The sequence below is a fragment of the Bubalus bubalis genome, chromosome 6 (assembly GCF_019923935.1).
Source record: "Bubalus bubalis isolate 160015118507 breed Murrah chromosome 6, NDDB_SH_1, whole genome shotgun sequence".
Classification (NCBI taxonomy): Eukaryota; Metazoa; Chordata; class Mammalia; order Artiodactyla; family Bovidae; genus Bubalus; species Bubalus bubalis.
The window spans coordinates 35,807,527-35,835,134 of record NC_059162.1 but is presented as its reverse complement, the minus strand read 5'-3'; the positions used below and the strand labels follow the sequence as shown (position 1 = coordinate 35,835,134).

Here is a 27,608-nt window from a genome sequence, read left to right as displayed (position 1 = left end):
TTTCAGCAAACCAGGACTAGAAGGAAATGTACTCAGCCTGATAAAGCGCATCTACAAAAACTGCAGATAACCCAATATCTAACTATAAAGGACTTCATGCTTTCTTCCTAAGATAAAAAATAAAGCAAGGATTGGGATTTCCCTGGTGGTCCAGTGGCTAAGACTCTGCCTTCCAATGCAGGGGGCACAGGTTCAATCCATTATCAGGAAAGTAAGATCCCACATGCCACACAGTGCAGTAAATAAATAAATAGAGAAATAAAGCAGGGATGCACATTTTTTTTAAACTACCTCCATTCAACACATGTTGAAGCTGAAACTCCAATACTTTGGCCACCTGACGCAAAAAGCTGACTCATTTGAAAAGACCCTGATGCTGGGAAAGCTTGAGGGCAGGAGGAGAAGGGGACGACAGAGGATGAGATGGTTGGATGGCATCACCGACTCAATGGACATGGGTTTGGGTGGACTCTGGGAGCTGGTGATGGACAGGGGAGGCCTGGCGTGCTGCAATTCATGGGGTCACAGAGTCGGACACGACTGAGTGACTGAACTGAGCTGAACTGATTCAACACATGGCAGGAAGAAGACATAGAAGGTAGCCACATGGCAAAGGAAGAAAAACCTGTTTATTCATTTATAACCTGATTGTCTTTTTTAAAAAATCTGCTGGGATCTGTAGAAAAAAAGCTACTAAAACTAATGTTCTACAAGGTTTTAGGATAAAAGATCAATTTACAAAAATCAATTTATTTCTATGTATTAGCAATAAACAGTAGAAATTCAAATTTTAAAGCTGCCATTTATAATTGCATCAAAATGACATATGAAATAATCATAGATAAATATGACACAGAGGGTACATATCTTCTGCTCTGACAATGACAAAACTGCTGAGAATCTAAAGACCTAAATAAACGGAGAGACATACTACGAACAGTAGTCAGAAAATTCAACGTTGTTAAAATGCCAGTTCTCCAGTACTGATCTACAAATACAATCCAAATCAAAATACAAGTAAGCTTTTATTGGTGAAATTTTCAAGACATTCTAAAATTCATATGAAATGCGAAGCACCTAAGATAGCCACAACATCTTTGGACAAAAGAAAACACGTGGAGGACTAACACTAATTTCAAGACTGACTAGTAATTGCAAAAATCAAAATATCATTATAATGGTATACAGATGAAGAAAGCGACCAGTAGAACAAAGATACCAGAAACAGAGCTACACAGATACAAATGGTTTTCTACAAAATGCAAAGGCAATCCAGTGAAGAAATGATTTTCAACATATGGTGCTGGTGATAAGAATCCCTGGTCGCATAGTGGATAAGAATCCATCTGCCAGCGCAAGGGACATGGGTTTGATACCTGATCCAGGAAGATTCTACGTGCAGAGCAACTAAGGCTGTGCACCACAGCTTCTGGGCTCACATGCTGCTGTCACTGAAGCCTGCTGCTCTGGGGCCCACAAGCTGCAGCCACTGAACCCCACTTGCCCTGGAGTCCGTACACTGCAACACCTGCACCCGAATGCTGCAGCTACTGCAGTCTGTGCTCTGCAACAAGAGCAGACACCACAATGAGAAGCCCGTGTATTGCGATAAAGAGTAGCCCGTGCTCACCAAAACTGGAGAAAGCCTTTGCAAAGCAATGAAGACCCAGCACAGCCAAATAAATAAATAAAATCATTTTAAAAGAACAAACAAATGGTGCTGGAACACACTGAATCCATATGCAGGGGAAAAAAAAAACAACTCTTTAATTACCATATATAAAAATAGCTCAACATCATAAACCTAAATATAAAACTTAAAACTATAAAGCTTCTAGAAGAAAACACAGGGAAACATCTTTGTAACCTTGGGGAAGGCAAGGATTTCTTAGATATTTACAATGCTCATAGTGTGATTCACAAAGGAACAAATTAACAAATTGGGCAACATCAAAAGTAAACACTTCTGCTCTATGAATAACATTATTAAGGTAATAAAAAGGCAAGCCACAGAGTAGGAGAAAATATATGGAAAGAATCTAATTTATCAAGGATTTGTATCCAAAATATATGAGACTCTCAAAATTCAATGATTAAAAGCATACAACTCATTAAAAAATTTGACAAAATATTAGAACATCAGTGAAGTTATATGTATGGTAAATAAGCACAGAAAAAGATGCTTAATATCAGTAGCCAGGGAAATGTAAATCAAAATCACAATAAGATACTACACATCTGTTAAACAAATCTAGGAAGACTGACCATACGCAAAACTGGTAAGGATACGCAGCACCTAAAAGTATCTTATACAGCTGGTGGAACTGTAACAGGATAAAGTTACTTAGAAAAACAGTTTGGTAGTCTCTCAAAAAAATTAAACATATATCTAATTATGATCTTTCAGTATTCAGTATTGTAGGGCTTCCCCGTGCTCAGATTGTAAAGAGTCTGCCTGCAGTGCAGGAGAACGGGGTTCGATCCTTGGGTCAGGAAGATGCCCTGGAGAAAGAAATGGCAACCCACTCCAGTATTCTTGCCTGAGAAATCCCATGGACAGAGGGGCCTGGTGGGCTACAATCCATGGGGTTGCAAAGAGTCGGTGACGACTGAGCGACTAACACTTTGACTTTCAGTATTTACCTAAGAAAAATGAAAAGTATGTGTTCCTACAAAGACTTACACTTAAATGTTCACAGCACCTTGTTTCTAACAGCCCCAAACAGTAATAACCTGAAAGCCCCTCAACAGGCTAATGGATAAATTGTGTTATACCCATACCTAGAATAATCAACAACAATAAAAAGAACTTATTTCACTTGGCATTATGTCACTCAAGTTTTTCCATGTTTTTGCATATGGCAGCATTTCCCTCTTTTCAAAGACTGGATAGTATTGCCCTATGTTATATAACACATTTTAACTTATTCAGTCATCCATTGATGAATATTTAGGTTGCTTCCAAGTCTTGGCTATACTCACATAAGGAATCAAAAATTGTCAAATTCAAAGAAGCAGCGAGTAGGATAGGGGTAGCCAAAGCCTGGGGGAAGGAGGAAATGCAGAAGAAGTAATCAAAGGATACACGTTTCAGTCATGGAACATGGATAAGTCCTAGAATTCTACTATACAACACAGAGTTTACAGTTAGTAATACTGTACTATATACTTAAATATTTGCAAAGAAGGTAGACCTTATGTTAATGCTGTTAATCACAAAATAAATAAATAAGATAGGATAGGAGAAAACTTTTAAAAGTGATGGATATGTTTATGGCATAAATTGTGGTAATAGTTTCAAGACTATATACTTATCTCCAAACTCAAGCTGCATGCATTAAACATGTACAACTTTTTATATATCAATCAAACCACAATAAAGTGCTTTTAAAAAATGATAGTATTATTGTGGCTTCCCTCATAGCTCAGTTGGTAAAGAATCCACCTGCAGTACAAGAGACCCTGGTTCGACTCCTGGGTCGGGAAGATCCCCTGGAGAAGGGATAGGCTACCCACTCCAGTATTCTTGGGCTTCCCTTATGGTTCAGCTGGTAAAGAATCTGCCTGCAATGTGGGAGACCTGGGTTTGATTCCTGGGTTGGGAAGATCCCCTGGAGAAGGGAAAGGCTACCCACTCCAGTATTCTGGCCTGGAGAATTCCATGGACTGTATAGTCCATAGGGTCGCAAAGAGTCAGATGACTGAGCGACTTTCACTTTCACTTCACTATTGTTAAACAAAGCAACATGGTTTAATCTCAAGATAATTATGTTAAGTGAAAGAAGCCATACAAAAAAGAATATGTACTATATTATGTCCTATATAAAATTCTGAAAAATGTAAACTCATAGTCTGAAAGCAGAACTGTGGTTGCCTGGTGGTGTTGAGGAAGGGTATGAGGGAGTAGGTTACAAAGGGCATAAGGGAGACTAGGGGTATGGGGAAGAGGTTACAAAGCAGCAAACAAAAACTCTGGGGCTGATCTTATCATCTTGATTATAACAATGCTTTCACTTATATGTACATGTGACAAAACTTATCAAATCCAACTGCACTTTCAATATGTGCATTTAATTATATATCGCAAAGTTGTTTTTTAATGGCATTAGTAATCCAAGTAGGAATAGTTTCTGCAGTATACTGCGTTACAAATAGGACATAAGGAGGCAGAGACTGAGGGCAGACTACTTTCTTAAGAAGCTCATCAGCTTTAAGAACAGGAAAAGAAGATGAGAGGGAGTGGAAGACTGACATAACCAGACAAAAAGTGGAGTTACATGTGCTTTAAGCTGGGAGGAGCCTGAGCATATTTATAAGCTGTAGAAAAGGAGCCAGTGGAGAGAATGAAATTGAAAATGTAGCAGTCAAGAGCCAACTGACATAATGTGAGGACGGAATATCCAAGAAAAAGATAAGTCTTGAATAAGACAAATCTTATGTATACACAAGCAGGCCATGTTTTGTGGTTGTGTTGGGAAATGCAGGATGGGACAGAAGAGTTAGAGTCTGAGTCTGTCATTCTCTTCCTTTTTTGGGAAGAATTAGGTATGAGAAGCGTAGGATACTTAAGAAGGTTGCTGGAACTCTAGATAAGGCACTGGCTATAGACATTGATATGTGGTTGGAGTTAACTGTTCAACTTAGGGGCATTCTTCTGTAACAAGATGGCAGACAATAAGATGCTTTTGTGCAAACAAAGTAGCTACCATTTACACTTGGTACATGATGGATTATTATCTAGCAATCCTTTTCTGCTCTCTCTTTACCCCTAGAAAACTTCACTCACGTGCTAAGCTTTCTGTTGGTTCTACTCTTTTCTCCCTCAATTCACAATAGACTTTTAACACTCTTTAAGTTTGTTGGGAGGTATTTCTAACATATGCATGAAAATACAGAATAATTTAATGAACAGCAATGTTCGACCATCCAACTCTATTCGATCATTACACTCTACCATATTTACCTCATTAAACAAAACCCTTGAACCAAAGCAGGCTAACTGGACAAGAGAGATTTCAAAACCAGAAAACATCAACATACTCGCTCACTTGTCACAATTTACTTATTTTGTAAATAATACCCAGAGCAAATACTCTGATAATTTCAGGTATTACTGTGGGTAGATACAATTGGCCAGCAATGGCCTCTGGAAAGCTAGTTGGTAGTTCCCCTGAAGTAAAGTGCTAATATGTTAGAACTGTGTGAATTAGATCATACCCAAAGTCTTGGGTTTGGAAAAAATGCTGTCAATGCATGGATTTTTAATACAAATGATAATTCTGATTCAGAGCACAGATACTATTTTCTTTAGTGTTCTAACACTCATTGCCACTTCAGCATTGGTAAATTTGAGGGTGGGTAATAAAAAATATTTTTCCTCACATCATGCAAAATTTCTGAAGCTGAAAGCATGCAATCAGTTCTAAAGACAAGAGCTTTGGTCTACAAGAAGTAATAAATCATCTGTTAAATCTAAAACACTGTAATGTGAACAGTACCTGCCAAAACAGACTGTGTGCATCTCCTCTCAGAAGTTCAACTGTATCCCCTGCCTGAATGTGTAATGGGGGTCCTTCATGAAGAGCAGGGGGCGGCGTTCCACTGTAGCTCCTAATAGCCTGCATCTTTGGTAAACCTGAAAATAAGCAACACAACTCTTAGGATTATGAAAATAATAAAGTGTGAAATCCAAATGTACTTCTTAAAAAAAAAACAAAGCCATGAGGAACATTAAAGAGTTTTAATAGCACCAAGCCCAAGGAAACATACGAGGTAACCACAATGGAATGCTTTTCAAGTTTCTCATTATTTGAGATGGTAATAAAATAAGACACATATTTATCCCCTGATTCCTTATACATTTTTCCTCTCCCTCACCATCAATCTCTTTTTAGTTGAAAAAATATTTCTCTTTCAGCTGATGCCTACTTCATAAAAAACACATCACGTATAGTTTAATGGAAAAGAATCAATTTTTTCATCAACTCTGTCCTTTCTGCCTATTACTTTCCTCTTGGGCATTGGCTGATTTCATCACTAAGGAAGCTCACCCTTTCTGTGTATGTATCCCATTGCCCAGTAGAAGGCTCATATCTTAAGGTTATCTTTGTAATTCAAAACAAAAACGGTGATGGATGTGCCACTGCGGTACTTAAGACATTTATATGGAGAAATTCTTCAGGCTCAAATTTAGGCTTGCAAAACAGACGCAATAAAGGGAATGTGTCTAAGCCAATAGTATCAACAGTACTTGAAATTTGGATCCAGGCCTTTCGTTGTATTTCTTGGGATTTCATTTTTGTGAAGAGCAGCTTCAATGGCACCCAGGCCTGACTGCACCGCCATGGCTTCCAAACGCACCACATCCCAGTCCCCTTTTCATCTGGAGGTGAAACTGCTCCTGCCAACAAGGCTGATTGTGCAAAACACGGTATCTGTTGCACACTGAAGGACTTAAGCTATTGTTTATTATGCTTCAAGACTTTTTATTCTAAAGATGAAACACAAAGACGCTATAACTGGCTGAAATTGTTGCACTCAATAGAGGACGATGAATGACCGTCATTCAGTTCTAAGTGTCTAGGTTACCTCAAAAAGACCTCTGTGTCTATATGAAATGCTCCAGCAAAAGGTTGAATAAAGTCCCCCAAATTATTTCTTAAAAACCACCCAGCAGGGGGTGAGGAGAAAACAAGTGTGGCTGTAAACTAAACAGAACTGACAAGTTTTATTCAACACTTTCTTATCAGCCCAGTCGATCAGAAGACAGAAGGGCTGAAAAGCAATGCGCCCTGCACCCCATTTAATGGCTATAACTGTCGAGACGTGTTTTGAGTTGCCACATCTCCCCTTTGCTTCAGTTCTTGTGCCACAGAACCCCGAAGCGATGACTTTGATCACACATCTCTCATGGAGTTTCCCCACCAGATGGTAGAAGGCGGTGGCACCCTTAAACAAACAGCAGACATTGTCTTTTCCAAAATGAGAGAACTCTTCTCGGTCAAGTGTTTATCAGACTCACTCTTAACATACTATACCTGAGTATGTGTGTGTGTGTGTGTGTGTTAGTCACTCAGTTGTGTTCAACTCTGCGGCCACATGGACTGTAGCCCACCAGGCTCCTCTGTCCATGGGATTCTCCAAACAAGAATACTGGAGTGGGTTGCCATTCCCTCCTCCAGGGGATCTTCCCAACCCAGGGATTAAACCCAGGTTTTCTGTATTGCACACAAATTCTTTATTATCTGAGCCACCAGGGAAACCCGTATTTGACTACAGAAAACTTATTTTACATTTTTTATTAAGATACTGTGGTTAACATAAAATGAGACCTAACCATCCCATACCAAAACAGATTTAGAAGTTTAATAGATGGAAGAGGATGCTAAAATAGAATTTTTCAAATGCAGCATGGTTTGCATGATAATTATTCCATGTTGAGGGGCCAGAGTAAGCCTTGGTGTGCAGTAAGCCTTGGTTTTACTGAGCATTTCTAGGACAAGAAAGGCATTTTGTTCAGTAGGCTCCCTTGATAATTTTGTTTTTATGTCAATTTTTAAATAAAGGCTGAAGACAAGAAAGAAGAGTTTTTAAACCTGAAAGAGCTGATGTGGCCTTAACTACTGGGATCAGTTGAATGACAGGAAGGGCCCTGGCCTTCACTGCAATTGTCTCTGTAGACAAAGATCCACAGGGACAAAAAGAAGCAGTGCCATGTGAGAAATGGTGGGAACAGCAATTCTCTTATTGCCGATGTGCCCAAGTTACTCATTCTCAAGAAGAAATGATTGAAAATGCACAGACTTAAAAAAAAATATGCAACACTTCACGAATTTGCGTGTCATAAGAAAAATTAAGTTTGATGACATTTCACCAACCAAATATAGGTTATGGATTAAAATCCAGAATGCCCAGGCTATACAAAAAGGCTGTGAAATAGGTATGGAGCAATGTTGAATTATTTATGCTTTTCAATGGACTAGAATGTTGACAACATATGACCTAATAAAATCATAATATTTAAAACTGAAAATAGTACATATATTAATATACTTCAGTCAAATAATGAGACCTAAGTACTAGTCTTAGGATTTACTTTGGACTAAGCAGTCTTTGGAATGATGGACTTGGTTTTCATAGTCTTGTTTATTCCTTATTTTTTCATTTACTCTATTTTTTCTGCTATTACTTTCTTCTTGGTTATAAGCTTCATTTGAGGAGTTGATTGAGTAGCACACAAGCACGGGTATGTTGCTGATCTCATTCCTTAAACAAAAATTGTGTGACCCTTGCCAAGAATATGGTTGAGCCTAGGTAATAGTCAAAGGAGATTGCTACTAGCCTGAATTCAGCCATACCTGATTTGCCAGATATGTTTACTTGACTCATATGCTTTTCAGTGGGATGAGTTATAAATTTATAGTATAATGGAATTTATATTTTTTGGTCACTTGTTAGGATCATCTTTGGCTATTTATTTCTCGTTGGCCAGCATATCCCATTTCAGGGCGACCTGTCAAGGCTACAGGGCTATAGAGATTGAAAAGGTAAAAGGAGTGAAGCCAGGGCACAGTGACACGATGAATTCTGACAGCCTGCCCCTTGCCTCTGATGCCTGCACGAGGAGGGGTTCTATAGTACTAGTGGGATGAATGGTTGCTTTCCAAAAGGCCCTTTTGTATTCCTTTCTTTTATTAAAAAAACAAGACAGTGACATTGCTAAAAAGGTGAAAATAATCACATTAACTGATAGATAAAAATGCAATTAAAATAAGAGAGGGAGTGGGTTAAACTTTATGTCAGCACTCAGCCATCAGTATAATTGTTGACACAATCTACTGCCACAGCAGGCATTCACACCTCGTAAATGAGATCAAGAATGGAGGAGAAATTAGATTTATAGATGTTCATATTTAGAATAGTCATTTAGTGGTAATTTAGTATAGGTTTTCTTCTCCCCTTATAAAATATTGCTGACAGGTTTTAACCTCTGTTTAAAAATGTCCAGGACAGAACATTCACTACCCACCTCCCCGTGACAACTCAGTCATTGTTGCATATAGTTTATTAACAAGCTCTATCTGAAACTTACTCAGAACTTTCTCTAACTTCTCTCCATTGACCTGCCTCTTTCCATCTGGAATTATGCTGAAGAAGGCAAATCTCCTTTTTATAGACTAGACTTTCAAAATTTGTTCAGGCTTAAAATCCCTAGTTTCTTATTTGAAAAAAAAAAAAAAGAAATTCTTATTTTCCTTTGGTTATCCACCCTTCGAGGGATTCTGAGGTGCAACATGGTATAAAACTACAAAAGCAGAACTGTAATTTCCCTCACTGATATGGACCCATCAGAAATAAGTGGCTAAATGTTATTCTAAAAAAAAACTGATTAAAACATATAAATTCCATTATATGATAAACTTATAACTCACTGCAGAAAGCTGCTTTATTCTTCTCAGGTAAACATGGATGTAATAGTTGTTTACTTTCTATTCTAGAAGTGAATTTCTAATGGATATGTTGGTATAATTACAAGGCTGCTCATCAAAATCTGAAAAGTTATATTGAAACTACCTTCAGATATTAAATGCAAAATGATCATATGTAATGCCAACATACACAGTTGAGCAATCGTTGGGTTTCCCAAAACTTTATATAATCAATAATCTTTATCCAAGGGAATATCATTAAAATGGCTGAGACAAAATAGATCTCCTTCCAAATGTTTAGTTATTTCAGCTTATTTTATTCCCTTCAACATATGCTTTGCTATATGGCTAACTGTGTCCTTAATATAATACATAACTTGTAGACAATTGTGCCCTTTAACTTTTGTTCATATTGGCAATGGCTGTCTGGGGAGGCCTTACAAATAGCTGTGAGAAGAAGAGAAGTGAAAAGCAAAGGAGAAAAGGAAAGATATAAGCATTTGAATGCAGAGTTCCAAAGAATAGCAAGAAGAGATAAGAAAGCCTTCCTCAGTCATCAATGCAAAGAAATAGAGGAAAACAACAGAATGGGAAAGACTAGAGATCTCTTCAAGAAAATTAGAGATACCAAGGGAACATTTCATGCAAAGATGGGCTCAATAAAGGACAGAAATGGTATGGACCTAACAGAAGCAGAAGATATTAAGAAGAGGTGGAAAGAATATACAGAAGAACTGTACAAAAAAGATCTTCATGACCAAGATAATCACGATGGTGTGATCACTGACCTAGAGCCAGACATCCTGGAATGTGAAGTCAAGTGGGCCTTAAAAAGCATCACTACTAACAAAGCTAGTGGAGGTGAGATGGAATTCCAGTTGAGCTATTTCAAATCCTGAAAGATGATGCTGTGAAAGTGCTGCCCTCAATATGCCAGCAAATTTCGAAAACTCAGCAGTGGCCACAGGACTGGAAAAGGTCAGTTTTCATTCCAATCCCAAAGAAAGGCAATGCCAAAGAATGCTCAAACTACCGCACAATTGCACTCATCTCACATGCTAGTAAAGTAATGCTCAAAATTCTCCAAGCCAGGCTTCAGCAATATGTGAACCATGAACTTCCTGATGTTCAAGCTGGTTTTAGAAAAGGCAGAGGAACCAGAGATCAAATTGCCAACATCCACTGGATCATGGAAAAAGCAAGAGAGTTCCAGAAAAACATCTATTTCTGCTTTATTAACTATGCCAAAGCCTTTGACTGTGTGGATCACAATAAACTGTGGAAAATTCTGAAAGAGATGGGAATACCAGACCACCTGACCTGCCTCTTGAGAAATCTGTATGCTGGTCAGGAAGCAACAGTTAGAACTGGACTTGAAACAACAGACTGGTTCCAAATAGGAAAAGGAGTACGTCAAGGCTGTATATTGTCACCCTGCTTATTTAACTTATATGCAGGAGTACATCATGAGAAACACTGGGCTGGAAGAAACACAAGCTGGAATCAAGATTGCCGGGAGAAATATCAACAACCTCAGATATGCAGATGACACCACCTTTATGGCAGAAAGTGAAGAGGAACTCAAAAGCCTCTTGATGAAAGTGAAAGTGGAGAGTGAAAAAGTTGGCTTAAAGCTCAACATTCAGAAAACGAAGATCATGGCATCTGGTCCCATCACTTCATGGGAAATAGATGGGAAAACAGTGGAAACAGTGTCAGACTTTATTTTTGGGGGCTCCAAAATCACTGCAGATGGTGACTGCAGCCATGAAATTAAAAGACGCTTACTCCTTGGAAGCAAAGTTATGACCAACCTAGATAGCATATTCAAAAGCAGAGATATTACTTTGCCTACAAAGGTCCATCTAGTCAAGGCTATGGTTTTTCCTGTGGTCATGTATGAATGTGAGAGTTGGACTGTGAAGAAGGCTGAGCACCGAACAACTGATGCTTTTGAACTGTGGTGTTGGAGAAGACTCTTGAGAGTCCCTTGGACTGCAAGGAGATCCAACCAGTCCATTCTGAAGGAGATCAGCCCTGGGATTTCTTTGGAAGGAATGATGCTGAAGCTGAAACTCCAGTACTTTGGCCACCTCATGCAAAGAGTTGACTCATTGGAAAAGACTCTGATGCTGGGAGGGATTGGGGGCAGGAGGAGAAGGGGACGACAGAGGATAAGATGGCTGGATGGCATCACTGACTCAATGGACATGGGTCTGAGTGAACTCCGGGAGTTGGTGATGGACAGGGAGGCCTGGTGCACTGTGATTCATGGGGTCACAAAGAGTTGGACATGACTGAACTGAACTGAACTGAAAATCAGACAAGGACCCCACATCATCCTTATGTAGGAAGAATTAGCAAAGAGAAGAATCAGAAATATTAAAATGATGGTTTTACTCCAGTATTGTCATGAGGTTCTGGTTAAATAAAACTGAAGCCAATGTAATTATGTGGAACTCTAGAGTTTTCTAAAACAATACAGAAGGATTTTTAAAAAGGGGATCTGAAGCAAGATTTCCTTTCAAATCTGAATTCAATACCAGTAAGAGTGACATATGCCAAGAAAGGATTTCAAGTGTACTTTTTAAAAAGGAGTTAATTCTAGGTAGAGTTCTACTGGAAAGTTGCTAGATATAAACTATTTCACTGATAATTTTCACATAAAGCCTCAATGAACTTAGCCTACTGTACCTGTATCAGCCACTGTGGCTTCTGAGAAGAATGACTGCCACAGCAGAGATAAGTAACTATTCAGGAGGCTGATATGACTGCCCTAATGCAATGGACTTCCCCAGGGCAATAACTTAGAGCTGAGAGTTGTGTACTAGATAAATGAGCTGTCCATAATGTGCTGGCCTTTCACCTCTGAGGCCTAATTTAAAATCTAAACACTTGCACATTAAAAAAATAACTAGTTTTGCAAGATGTCAGAGGATATGGTGGGTTTATTCTGGGAAACTGATCACAAGCATAAAATATTCATTCATTCCTAAATGTCTCAAGCACTCCTAAGTGCTGGGCATGGTGGTCTGAGAAGGGAGGAAGGCCAAGCTTCCCACCCACAAAAAGCCTATAGTCCACTGAATACACAGGTAAACTAACACAACAATACAATCAGGCACAGGCTCTTGGTCAAGGGGAACTTTTTCCAAATATGCCTATTAATAAAAATTTGAGGGAACTGTTTTGGTAAGTCTTCAGTTGTTATTGTTGTTGTTTAGTCACTAAGTTATGTCCAACTCTTTGTGACCCCATGGACTGTAGCCTGCCATGGTCCTCTGTCAATGGGATTTCCCAGGCAAGAATACTGGAGTGGGTTGCCATTTGCTCCTCCAGGGGATCATCCCAACCCAGGGATCGAACCCATATCTCCTACATTGGCAGGCAGATTCTTTCCCACTGAGCCGTAGGACCCTGAAATAAGTATTTTATCTTTGCTGTAAGTGTCCTAAGTGAAGTTTCCAAATCCTAGATAGGTGAGGGAATCACATTCTCCTGGGGACAGATGCAAGCAGCATGACTAACATCTGCACTGTCTGGTATCTTGCCAACTAAATCCTCTTTGCCATCTTGGCTCTTACTGACACAAGTTTACAATCTACCAGCAGGTCTGATGATCAGGTTGAGTCAACTGAGCTTCTGGCAAATGAGGCAGACTGGGATGCTGGACTTCCCCTGCCCATCACATCTTCTAGGGCTCTTCCCAGTGAAGCAATGACTTTCATTCATTTACTGCTCTTTACGGAGGAACAAAAGGAGCCTTATCATGGAAACCATCTGTTACAGCAGAAGTAGATGATTTGGTGGAGAAAAAAACCTGGAAACTGGTCTAAAGAACTAATTGTTCACAGAGGGAACACACCCCATCAATGATTTCGAAAATTTTCACTCAGAGAATCCTGCTTTACCTTTGGAAACAATGATGAGTCAAATGAAGGAAACAGCACTGTCACTGCTCATATAAAAACAAGCATCCAACAGGGAACCTTTCTTCCAACTTTATAAACACTGACTAGTCACTCCTTGGCACTATTTACTGGTGTATTAGTAAATGAAGGGTGAAAGATATAATAATGCCTTTTGGAAACCTCTTCCATTTATTAAAAAGATTTTAAAGACTACCAATTATAACAGAACTGTAAAATTTCATGTGTTATTTTAAAATTCATGCAAATTTAACACTCTGTTCTATTGAATCAGTATGTTTTAGTGGCCAAAAACATTAGGTCTCCCCAAAATCATTAAATAAAATCAAAGCTCTAAAAGCACATGCCATTTGTTAGACCCCTAGAAAACAATCTCTAGTAGGGGTAAGAGGAGACTCATTTGAGGAACAGTCTCAGCCAGGTCAGGATCTTCTTTAAAAACAAAAAGAACACAGTTACACAACTGCAAGCTAAGAGCTCTGCCGCCTAGACCAACCACCTCAGTTTCTACCTTTACCTTAGACTGGCCTCCTAATTCAGTCCTCTGGGCTGTAGCTAGTCATTCTCTGCAACCTACAGGGAACAAGACCATTCAGGTATGACCTAAATCAAATACCGTACGATTATACAGTGGAAGTGACAAACAGATTCAGGGATTAGACCTGATAGAGTGTCTGAGGAACTATGGACAGAGGTTCGTGACATTGTATAGGAGGCAATGATCAAAACCATCCCCAAGAAGAAGAAATGCAAAAAAGAAGAATGGTTGTTTGAGGAGGCCTTACAAATAGCTAAGAAGAGAAGAGACGTGAAAGGCAAAGGAGAAAAGGAAAGATATATCCATCTGAATGCAGAGTTCCAAAGAACAGCAAGGAGAGATAAGAAAGCCTTGCTCAGTGATCAATGCAAAGAAATGGAGGAAAACAACAGAATGGGAAAGACTAGAGATCTCTTCAAGAAAATCAGAGATACCAAAGGAATGTTTCATGCAAAGATGGGGACAATAAAGGACAGAAACAGTATGGACTTAACAGAAGCAGAAGATATTAAGAAGAGGTGGCAAGAATACACAGAAGAACTATACAAAAAAGTCTTAATGACCCAGATAATCACGATGGTGTGATCACTCACCTAGAGCCAGACATCCTGGAATGTGAAGTCAAGTGGGCCTTAGGAAACATCAGTATGAACAAAGCTAGTGAAGTGATGGAATTCCAGTTGAGCTATTTAAAATCTTAAAAGATGATGCTGTGAAAGTGCTGAGCCTAGTATGTATGTCAGCAAATTTGGAAAACTCAGCAGTGGCCACAGGACTGGAAAGGTCAGTTTTCATTCCAATACCAAAGAAAAGCAATGCCCAAAAATGTTCAAACTACTGCACAATTGCACTCATCTCATACGCTAGCAAACTAATGCCCTAATTCTCCAAGCTATGCTTCAACAGTATGTGAACCGAGAACTTCCAGATGTTCAAGCTGGATTTAGAAAAGGGAGAGGAACCAGAGATCAAATTCCCAACATCCGTTGGATCATAGAAAAAGCAAGAGAATTCTATAAAAACATCTACTTCTGATTCCTTGACTACACTAAAGCCTTTGACTGTATGGATCACAACAAACTGTGGAAAATTCTTCAAGAGGTGAGAAAACCAGACCACCTTACCTGCCTCCTGAGAAACCTGTATGCAGATCAAGAAGCAATGGTTAGACCCAGACATGGAACAATGTACTGGTTCAAAATTGGGAAAGGAGTATGTCAAGTCTGTATTATTTTCACCCTGCTTAGTAACTTATATGCAGAATACATCATGTGAAATTCTGGGCTGGATGAAGCCCAAGCTGGAATCAAGATTGCTGGGAGAAATATCAATCACCTCAGATATGCAGATGACACCATCCTTATGGCAGAAAGATAAGAACTAAAGAGCCTCTTGATGAAAGTGAAAGAGGAAAGTGAAAAAGTTGGCTTAAAACTCAACATTTAAAAAACTAAGATCATAGCATCCGGTTCCATTACTTCATGGCAAAGAGATGGGGAAACAATGGACACAGTGACAGACTTGATTTTCTTAGGCTCCAAAATCACTGCAGATGGTGACTACACCCATGAAATTAAAAGACACTTGCTCCTCAGAAGAAAAGTTATGACCAACCTAGACAGCATATTAAAAAGCAGAGACATTCCTTTGCCAACAAAGGTCCGTATAGTTAAAACTATGGTTTTTCCAGTAGTCATGTATGGTTGTGAGAGTTGGACCATAAAGAAAGCTGAGTGCCGAAGAACTGATGCTTTTCAACTGTGGTGCTGGAGAAGACTCTTGAGTCCCTTGGACTGTAAGGAGATCAAACCAGTCAATCCTAAAGGAAATCAGTCCTGAATACTTATTGGAAGGGCTGAAGCTGAAGCTCCAATACTTTGGCAACCTGATGTGAAGAACTGACTCACTAGGAAAGATCCTGATGCTAGGAAAGATTGAAGGCAGGAGGAGAAGGGGACGAGAGAGGACGAGATGGTTGGATGGCATCACTGACTTGATGAACATGCATTTGAGCAAGTTCTGGGAGTCGGTGATGGACAGGGAGGCCTGGGTGCTATAGTCCGTGGGGTCGCCAGGAGTCCAACACTGAACTGATGAACTGAGAGAATAGGTCTCCTGATACCAACTGATAGGTATTTGCGGTATTTGGGGATCATCCGAATCCCTGCTGGGTATAAAGTGTTGTTATCCTGAAGATGAGAAAAAGAGGAGAGGAGCTCTCTTCAAGTAAGGAAAGACTGAGAGCTCCCAGTGGGGTGTGTTGTTTTGTGCTGGTCTCAGCTTTGATAGCTCAGTTGGTAAAGAATCACCTGTAGTGCAGGAGACTCTGGTTTGATTCCTGGTTTGACTGATCCCCTGGAGAAGGGATAGGCTACCCACTCCAGTATTCTTGGGCTTCCCTTGTGACTCAGCTGGTAAAGAATTCACGTGCAATGTGGGAGACCTGGGTTCAATCCCTGGGTGGGAAGATCCCCTGGAGAAGGGAAAGGCTACCCACTCCAGTATTCTGGCCTGGAGAATTCCATGGACTGTATAGTCCATGGGGTCACAAAGAGTCAGACACGACTGAGAGACTTGCATTTGCACAGTTTATCAATGGAGTTGAGGTTTCAAACTGCCCCAGGCTCAGATTAATCTTATAATTTACTTGAGGACAAAACATGTATGCTTAAAAAAAAAAAAGTGTCTTCTGTGTCCCTCTTGTTCCCTTAGATGCAAAGGACGTTGTAAATTCTCAATATATGAAGATTTACAAATTGCATCCAGACACATATATTCATTGTATAAAAACTTTTATGCCAGATTTCCCTTAAATTAAAACTTTCCCAGTATGCATCTTAATTGATTTGCATGAGTTTGAATAATTAGTTACGACTTTGATATACTGAGAAACTGCTTCACTTGTATTCTATACCTGGCTCCTTCAAAGAGATCCCCTGAAGTCCTATACAAATAACCTAGCAGTTTGCAGACCAGCAATTTTATTCTAAAAAATTCTAAAAATCTCTATAAAGAAGGTTTCCCAGCTGACACTAGTGGTAAACAGCCCGCTGCCAATGCAGGATATGTAAGAGATGTACATTCAATCCCTGGGTCAGGAAGATCCCCTGGCGAGGGCATGGCAACCCACTCCAGTATTCTTGTCTGGAGAATCCCATGGACAGAGGAGCCTGGTGGGCTACACTCCATGGCATCACAAAGAGTTGGACACCACTGAAGCCACTTAACACAGTACATATGGGAGCTCTCTAAGATTTACTAAATTCTAGGAAGCAAGTAGTAACTCCCACCTTTGTAGGTGAAGAGAGAGCCTTGAACTCAACTTAAAAAGAAAAAAAAAAAACATTATCCTTGACAGACTATGGAACTCCTAGTGCCTGACATGTCCCCATGCAGTTCTGTGGGTTTATGGACAAGTGGCCTCATGTAGTTCTTTTTACAGTAAGTTATTATCACATAAGCCACATCATTCTGCTATTCTGACCACACCCAAGTGGCTCAGGGATGGTGATTAAAGCCCAGGTTGCAATGAATAGGCTGAACAGGTGAGACTCCAGTTGCTGAAAAGGAGGCTTGAAGGGAGACTGTCCAAGGAGGCAGACCTCAGTGAAGGATGAGAAACAGGACAGTTCATTTGCTCTTACAACACAAAAGCAGGAGACACGTACAAGTCAGCAGGGAACAATGGTTTCTGACTTCAGAGAAGAAGAGGTGATTGGAATTACTCGTTTCCAGAACTGTTGGTCCTGAGAGATTTTTACAAAGCCTGGTGTATTTTTCCCCTTTGTGGAAAGTACTGAGATCTGGAGTAAAGCTCTCTTGGGCTGTTTTCTTACCCTCCAAGCAGAAACCTCCATCCCACAAACATCTCTGCATGTTTCTTTTCTGCAACCACATATACACTATCAAGTGTAAGCAGTGAGAAGTTGCTGTATATCACAGGGAGCCCAGCCTGGTGCTCTGTGATGACCTAGAAGGGTGGAATGAGGGGGAGGCTCAAGACAGAGGGGATATAAATATATATAATTTTGACTGATTGGCACTGATGTACATTAGAGACCACCACAACATTGTAAAGCAATTATCCTCCAATAAAACAAGAATCCAATCCTTAAAGGATATCTAAGGAATAACATAAAGTAAAAGTAAAAATTATTAAGGGCAGCTGAAATAACCTAGTTTCCATTCCATGTTCTATGAGTTCATTCATTTATTCAACAAATATTTACAGATTATTCATCATGTGCAGCTAGCTACTGGCTTAGCCACTGGGCTTGCAACTGTAAATAAGAATGAGCTCATAAAGCTTGTATTTTAGTGGAAAAGATAAACATAAAAACCAATGAACAAATGAAATAATAACAGAGAAGTTTCATAAGAGTTTAGGGAAAAGTACTGGATTAGAGAGTGACGAAAGTCTGTGTGTGTGCAGGGAGGAGTCCATTTCTTTAGAAGGTGATCAGGACAAACATAAGACCTGAGGAGAAGGCAGTGATCTTTTGTGGCTGGGGTGGGTGGAGATGGTTAGAGGGTGGAAGGTAGTAATTTAACAATCAACTGAAACAATAAAGATGAAGACTCAGGAGTAAGCTTGAAGAGAAAGAAAAATGGCTAGTAACATTGCATGAAATCAACTGATAAAACTGATACACGCAGTCTTGAGGATCTAGACCGTTTCATCACTCCTTTCACACACGCATCCTGTTGAATTATTTGAAATTCATTAGATAGGTCGAGTTCGCATTAACACACTGCCCTTTCTTCCTGGCATATACTTGCTGTTGTCTGCACACCCATCTTACATCCCATGGCGGGGTAGGAATGGGGGAATCTAACTTACTTCTCTCATTTTTTAAATATGACTTCTGCTAAGAAACATACTAACAATCTCCCAAGTGTGAGTTAAGTGCCCCAAACATATACTCCCTTAGACACTCAAGCTTCCTGCTTCAGTACCACTTATTACACCAAAATTATTTATCTAGCTAGTATAAAATATAAATACTAGACAATAAGCATCTTCTTGTGTACTGTATTTGTAGAGTTTATGTATTAGAATATGATCACTATGGTGACAAAGACTGTCTTCTTTATCTTTATGAACTCTTTTGGAAGAAACAAGGGAAAAGTTAGCTATCCTCTCCCCAAAGCCACTCTTCCAAATACACACACACTGAATTATACCCCCAAACAGCTCTCTAGTCAGCCATTTCTTCCCATTTTATTTCTTCCTCCCATTCAAACCTAATGTTTCAAGCTAGCCTTTCCTCACGTCCCACTGCACTCAGAATTAAATCTGACCTTCTGGCCTCTGCCCACAAAATCATGTATTTTGAGGCCACTGATAACTCTTCAATCTCATCCTGTTCCAACCTCATACTTGCTCACTGTTTTCCATCTTGCTGACCTTTTTATAGTTACTTAAGAGTCTGACCCGACTGAGCGACTTCACTTTCACTTTTCACTTTCATGCACTGGAGAAGGAAATGGCAAACCACTCCAGTATTCTTGCCTGGAGAATTTCAGGGACAGAGGAGCCTGGTGGGCTGCCGTCTATGGGGTCGCACAGCGTCAGACATGACTGACACGACTTAGCAGCAGCAAACACTGAGCAAATGGGTCCAGTCAAGACAGTCTACACGAGGAACCCTAATTTGTATTTCCACAGCTATACATTTGTTGTATGTCTGCTCTCTTCATTTTCTTTATTTTTGTACTTGCCTGTTTGTATGATAAACACAATTTTCATAATATAATTTAGTTTTAATAATAAAAATATTCAGTTTTTATTGAATAAACTTCCACTTCATCTTTAGTTGTGACTTGATTTTAAATTGTATTTGTTTGTGCTTTTATCTATAGCAATATGCTACCTATAACTGAAATTTTGCAGAAATAAAATGATTTTAAGGTAAAAAACTGCTAATATATTTCTTAAAAGCCCTTAATAATGACTCTCTTAATAATTCATAGTCATCCTGAGTATCTTTAAATTAGATGACTTGCATCATTTACGGGAAAAATATTTTATCCTTATGCTATCAATTGCTTAATCAGCATAAAAATAACACAATTTCTAACATACAAAATAGTACATACTTTCTCAAACACTCTGCCCTAGTTTATTCTTTCCCCAGTTCTTTTCCATTATTCTCTTTTCTCTTCACCTCCCACCTTCCTGCAATTCTTTTCTTGAGTAGTAGAGAGCATATTCAGTTGCATGCCCAAATATTCTGACATGTGCAGACATCACAGGGTTCATTGATTTATAAGTTAAAATGAAGAGCATGTACTTCCAGCATGGAGAGCTGGAATTTCTGACTGGAAGTTTCAGAAAAAACAAATGACTCTGGACCATCATTTCAATGTGCTGATTATCTTTTTAAGAAGTCAGGGGGCCAGGTAGGTCAGAAACCAACAATCAACATAGCTACATAAAAATGTACATAAATTGAACAATCTCTTTACCTTTCTTATTGACATTCTTGCATAATAAATTAGTAAAATAAAATAGGAAAAAGGACAATTAGAAGAGCTATCTCCTTCTTCTAAAATGGCACTATGCTGAAATTAATAACTTGTAAGAACTTCTAATCTGCCTAGTCTTTATAAACTATTCTGAGTCCATTTTCAAATTCTGAAAATCCACAGCCATGACAATATCTGACTGGGAACTCTGAGGTTTAGTCTCTCCCCTGTTGTTTACCTTGATTTTTTTTCCTTTTAAAATTTTTCCTGAAATAAAATTCAGTTCAGATAGAACCATATAGTTACAAATGTATGAATTCAGATGTGAACTAAGTGTAAATGTATCTTTGAAATCAAACGAAGAGATAATTATTACTCGAACCAGCAATGTTTCATAGGAGCAGGCTGGATTTGTACCTTCACTTTAATGTTGTAGATTTGCTTTTGTTTGGGCTTCCCTTGTGGCTCAGCTGGTAAAAAAAAAAAAAAAAAAAAAAAATCCACCTGCAATGTGGAAGACCTGGGTTCAATCCCTGGGTTGGGAACAGCTATCCACTCCAGTATTCTAGCCTAGAGAATTTCATGGACTATAAAGTCCATAGGGTTGCAAAGAATCAGACACGACTGAGAGACTTTTACTTCACTTTTGACTGGAGCTACAGATCAACAACCACCAAGGTGGAGTGGGTTGCCATTTCCTTCTCCAATATCTACATAAGAATGTAAATAAAATGAAACCATTGTCCCCTTCTCAGGAACATTCCTTCTTAACACTATAACAAGAAGAGAGAGCTTCCCTTGTAGCTCAGTCAGTAAAGAATCTGCCTGCAATGCAGGAGACCTGGGTTTGATCCCTGGGTCAGGAAGATCCCCTGGAAAAGGAAATGGCAACCCACTCCAGTACTCTTGCCTAGAGAATCCCATGGACGGAGGAGCCTGGCAGGCTACAGTCCGTGGTCTCTCAAGAGTTAGACACAACTTAATGACTAAACCACCATAACAAGGAAAGGGAAAGATAACAGAAATCACACCAAGCTGTGTATTCTTTTGAAATGATAATGTTCTAGCAGTGGAAACACTGCAAACTAGCAAGGGATATTATTCTATCAAAGAAGGGTCATAGGATAATTTAGTGAAACATTTTCATTGACATATAAAACAACTCAAGTCCAGTTGCTTATAGCTAGCTACAAGAAAAAAAAAAAAAAGGTATTTTTTCCAACAGCAATTTGTCACTCGAGGAAGGTGACTAAAAAAATAAAAGGGAAGATTATGGAAAGGTCATATATGATTATTTCAGATTTAAATACTTATAATTAATAAATCACTGTCTTTTCCCAAGAAAGCTGTGAAAGAATCAGATTCAAAATGTTCCAATGAGAATGATAATTATGTGCAATAGAAGACCCTTCAAACTATTATAAGAAGTTCAGGGATTTCCTTTAAAATTTTCTGTAGCCCTGAAGTTACCACACTGAGAGTATATATTCTGTCTCCTTCCTCTAAATTGACAGAAAGTAATAAAAGAAATTAATATGTTAGCCTATAAACTTTTGTCCTCTATAATTTTTCTACTTAAAGTATTTCAAATACATGTAGAATGCTAATTTTAGAAATACTGGGGGGTTTTTTTGGCCCTTCAAAATCTTAGGTTTTTTTCTCCCTCTCCTATCAATTCAAAAGCCATTACTTCTCTTTCCAGTCTTTATTTTCTTCTGTTCTTACTTTCCTTAGTCATATTCTCTCCTTAAATTTTTAGCTTCCTATCTTTTATCTCCTACATAAAGAGCTTCTTTCATCAACCATAAATACCAAAATTATGTTATGGTTTCAACTTGTTCAAATTAAGCATAATAGGCTATGCAGGGTTAGACACCATTGCTTCTAATCATCTGAAAAATGGTTAAAATTAAGTGAAACCTATATCCTAAGGGTATAATAAAAATATAAAAGTAATAATTATTAAAATGTAAACCATGGACTACAGAGAAAAATATAAATGTTAAAATAATATTATGCTCCAAAGCTGTAAATGATCTGGTAGGAAGTTATAGCTAAAAACAGGATTGTGCAAAGGAAAGACACATTGAGATCGAGTGTTCTGTTTTGCCTCACTTCTCAAAAGATCAGAGACATTGAACAAAGTTCACATGCAGTTAGTTTCCAAAAACATCTGAATACAACATATACTAATATTGCTCATAACCCTAAAACAAAACCACTGATTTCTCATTAACTTTATGTATCATGAAAAATATACTGCTAAAGATGACCCTCTCCTGAGTTCCTGGATACAGTCTTGATCATTTCACTTCGATTTTTCTTGCTTCTCAATTAAGACAAACTCCTGCAGAATAATGAACAAAACTTCTCTTTCCTTGCCAATATCCCAGTGTTCACCCCAAGGTAGAAATGTGATACGCACTGGGTTGAGTCATAGGAACTGGCTCCCCTTGACTGTTATTTAAGTACAAAAAGGCAGTTTCCTATGGCTTAACCTAAATGTGCCAAAATGATTCTTTCAAGGTACATGTATTGACTATCTAATATTAACGAAGTTGCAGCAAAAAGCCCTGCTCGAGCTCAAATATAACTCGAAGCAGGCAGAATTTGGGGTAGAAAAAGATACTTCATGTAAATTTGTACTCGGGCATTGCCTCTGTGGAGCAACATTAATTAGTAACATTGTTCAATAAATTCAATAAACATTTGTTCAGGCTCTTGTTCCCATCTACCCTGGAGTCATAACTCTTGAAATACCTAGTTACAGGATTATGTTCAGGTTTCAAGGATAAGGATATCCTATTTTGCCCTTTGAAGCTACAGAGTATAATTTGAGACAGCATAGTCCCTATTATTTCCTGTAAAAAATTTTTCCCTCTATATAGAAAATAAAATTTTTAATCTATTACAAAACCATAAAATAATTTGTCTTCAGAGCAGAGACTGCTTAAATCATTCATCCTTGCTTTATTAACTTCAAGCACAGTGCTTGGCATGAGGTAAAACTTGGTAATAAGTAATTTAATTTTCAGGAGAAATTCTTTTGTGTTAACTTTAAAACAGACATATATGGTAAAACCAAATTAATATTTCTTCTTCCTCTTTTCTTCAAGGATTTAATAATTTATTATATTTGTTCTTAAAATCACTTTGATTTAACTAAGAAATAGAAATTGTGGCACTAATTTCTGCATTTTGGTAATCAAATTTAATTAAACAGCCAAAGGCTTCCCAGGTGGTGCAGTAGTAAAGAACCTGCCTGCCAATGCAGGAGAATCAGAGATGTGGGTTCAATCCATGGGTGGGGAAGATTCCCTGGAATAGGAAAAGACAACCCACTGCAGAATTCTTGCCTGGAAAATTCCATGGACAGAGGAGCCTGGTGGGCAACAGTCCATGGGGTCACAAGGAGTCAGACATGACTTAGCACATGTATATCCCTCTGTCGCTCTTAATTAAACATCCAAGAAGGCATGGTAAACACAAAGCTGAAAAAAAAAAAAATCCAGCATGTCCACCTGAGCAACTGAAACAGTGCATTCCTTCTAAAATTCTAAGATTTCTCTAGGGACCATTTCATCAAACAAATAAACCCATAAGCTACTTCTCCAGAATACCACGTATATTAAGCTTTCTGCCCTCTTCCAAATTGTTTGCCCTTTCTCTATCTCCTAAACAGAAAGATTCTTGTAGAACATATCTGTTTTTTGTCAAATTTCACCAAGACTAAATAAAATGATTTCACACAAAAGTGAGAAAGTAAGTTTAAAAATGCTTTGAAAAGTTACAAGTACTATTCCATTTATACAGTACTTTGGAATCTACAGATATTTAAAATATATTCATTGACAATTTTGGTACATTGTCTGACTCACAGGTGGTCTCATTTAGTTGTGAATGTGAGAGGCATTAGAGATTTAATAATGAGTAAGGGATGAGGGTCCTTTCCTTGAGGAGTCTGACATATTGTAGGGATAAGGAGAAACACATACCCTCCGACACAGAGTGACCTGCTGTGATTGTGACAGACGTGTTGACATTGAAGCGCTCAGCAGAAGCACCTCAGCCAGAGAGTTCAGAAGACTTTAGAGGGGAGTAGACTCTAAGCTGAAATTAAAGTGTAAGTCGGCATCAGCCAGACACAGGAGGTGAGTGTATAAACCGCATTCCATTTAAAGAGGCTCAAATGACTTTCTTCAGCAGGACTTTTCAATTCAGCTGCAGAAGCAAAGCGGAGAAGGCAATGGCACCCCACTCCAGTACTCTTGCCTGGAAAATCCCATGGACAGAGGAGCCTGGTAGGCTGCAGTCCATGGGGTCGCTAAAGTCGGACATGAATGAGCGACTTCACTTTCACTTTTCACTTTCATGCATTGGAGAAGGAAATGGCAACCCACTCCAGCGTTCTTGCCTGGAGAATCCCAGGGATGGGGGAGCTTGGTGGGCTGCCGTCTATGGGGTCGCACAGAGTCGGACACGACTGAAGCGACTTAGCAGCAGCAGCAGCAACAGGAGCAAAGACAGGCTCATTCAGAAAATGACACAAGACGGATTCAAACGTTGGACCATAGAAACTAAGCTGATCTGGCAAAGCAGGTAACACAGAAAGTACTGATGATCAGACAGGTAACAGAGGGGCCAAGGGTTGAGGAGAAAGAATGAGATATTTGAATTTAATGTTTTAGAAATGGAACAACTCTGGGTGATGACAAGTCCCCAGGTGGGGCTGACATGGAGCAGGGGCAGAGGTCACTCAAGATGAAAACAATAATGTCAGGTGAAGTGAGGAGGCTCAGGTTTGAATGAGTCATCTATCAATATACTGTGAGTCACTCAGGTTGAAGGCAATATGCTCTCTGTGAGAGAGATAAAATCATGGAGAGAAGCCCATAGGAGAGCACAGTACATGTAATGGTCACAAACACAGACTTTGTATTAAACAAGTCTAAGGTTGAATGCCATAAACACTCCATTTCCAGGTCTGGGAAATGGGTATATTGACACTTGCTGCTGCTACTGAGCTGCTCAGTCATATCCAACTCTTTGTGACCCCCATGGACTGTAGCCTGTCAGGGTCCACTGTCCATGGAATTTTTCAGGCAAGAATACTGGAGTAGTTTGCCATTTCCTCTTCCAGGGGATTTTCCTAACCCAGGGATCAAACCCAGGTCTCCTGCATTAGCAGGCAGATTCTCTACCACTGTGCCACCTGGGAAGCCCATACTGATACCACTAATGATCTTTGTGAAATAATTGCCAAATAGATTCATGGGATTCAAATAACAAATAGATAAAAGGGATTAGATCTGATAGAGTGCCTGAAGAACTATGGATGGAGGTTCATGACATTGTATAGGAGGCAGTGATCAAGACCATCCCCAAGAAAAAGAAATGCAAAAAGGCAAAGTGGTTGCTTAAGGAGGCCTTACAAATAGCTGAGAAGAGAACAGACGGAAAAGGCTAAGAGAAAAGAAAAGATATACCCATCTGAATGCAGAGTTTCAAAGAATAGCAAGGAGAGATAAGAAAGCCTTGCTCAGTGATCAATGCAAAGAAATAGAGGAAAACAATAGTATGGGAAAGACTAGAGATCTCTTCAAGAAAATTAGAGATACCAAGGGAACTTTTCATGCAAAGACAGTTACAATAAAGGACAGAAATGGTATGGATCTACCAGAAGCAGAAGATATTAAGAAGAGGTGGCAAGAATACACATAACTATACAAAAAAAGATCTTCATGACCCACATAATCACAATGGTGTGACCACTTACCTAGAGCCAGATATCCTGGAATTTGAAATCAAGTGGGCCTTAGAAAGCATCACTATGAACAAAGCTAGTGGAGGTGATGGAATTTCAGTTGAGCTATTTCAAATCCTAAAAGATGATGCTGTGAAAGTACTGCATTCAATATGCCAGAAAATTTGGAAAACTCAGCAAATTTGGAAAACTCAGGACTGGAAAAGGTCAGTTTTCATTCCAATCCCAAAGAAAGGCAATGCCAAAGAATGCCCAAACTACCACACAATTGCAGTCATCTCACACACTAATAAAGTAATGCTCAAAATTCTCCAAGTCAGGCTTCAGCAGTACGTGAACCATGAACTTCCAGATGTTCAAGCTGGATTTAGAAAAGGCAGAGGAACCAGAGATCAAATTGCCAACATCTGTTGGATCATCAAAAAGCAAGAGAGTTCCAGAAAAACAGCTGCTGCTTTATTGACTATGCTAAAGCCTTTGACTGCATGGATCACAACAAACTGTGGAAAATTCTGAAAGAGATGGGAATACCAGACCACCTGACCTGCCTCCTGAGAAATCTGTATGCAGGTCAAGAAGCAACAGTTAGAACTGGACATGGAACAACAGTCTAGTTTCAAATGAGGAAAGGAGCACATCAAGGCTGTATAATGTCACCCTGTTTATTTAACTTATATGCAGAGTACATCATGCAAAATGCCAGGCTGGATGAAACACAAGCAGGAACCAAAACTGCCGGGAGAAATATCAATAAACTCAAATATGCAGATGACACCAGCCTTATGGCAGAAAGCAAAGAGGAACTAAAGACCCTCTTGATGAAAAGTGAAAGAGAGTGAAAAAGTTGGCTTAAAACTCAACATTCAAAAAACTAAGATCATGGCATCTGTTCCCATCACTTCATGGCAAATAGATGGGGAAACAATGGAAATAGTGACATACTTGATTTTTAGGGGCTCCAAAATCACGGCAGATGGTGATTGTAGGCATGAAATTAAAAGACACTTGCTCCTCAGAAGAAAAGTTATGACCAACCTAGACAACATATTAAAAAGCAGAGACATCACTTTGCCGACAAAGGTCTGTTTAGTCAAAGTTATGGTTTTTTCAGTAGTCATGTATGGTTGTGAGAGTTGGACTATAAAGAAAGCTGAGCGCTGAAGAATTGATGCTTTTGAACTGTGGTGTTGGAGAAGACTCTTGAGAGTCCCCTGGACTGCAAGGACATCCAACCAGTTCATCCTAAAGGAAATCAATCCTGAATATTCACTGGGGAACTGATGCTGAAGCTGAAACTCCAATACTTTGGCCACTTGATGCAAAGAACTGACTCATTTGAAAAGACCCTGATGCTGGGAAATATTGAAGGTGGGAGGAGAAGGGGACAACAGAGGATGAGATGGTTGGATGGCATCACTGACTCAATGGACATGAGTTTGAGTAGGCTCAGGGAGTTGGTGATGGACAGGGAAGCCTGGCCT

At 39.1% G+C, this 27,608-nt stretch overlaps 1 protein-coding gene across 9 annotated transcripts in view; it reads right to left on the bottom strand.

The window, feature by feature from the left end:
• VAV3 (vav guanine nucleotide exchange factor 3) overlaps window positions 1-27,608 on the bottom strand; it is a 643,747-nt gene that overhangs the window by 84,225 nt on the left and 531,914 nt on the right. For 8 of the 9 annotated variants that reach the window (XM_044944623.2, XM_044944624.2, XM_044944626.2 and 5 more), the window contains one exon: window positions 5,499-5,635. In XM_044944623.2, the coding sequence (XP_044800558.1) occupies window positions 5,499-5,635 (137 nt within the window). Of the gene's footprint in view, window positions 1-1,006; window positions 1,565-5,498; window positions 5,636-27,608 lie in introns of those variants that run through there. The other variant, XM_044944622.2, reaches the window with a different exon arrangement.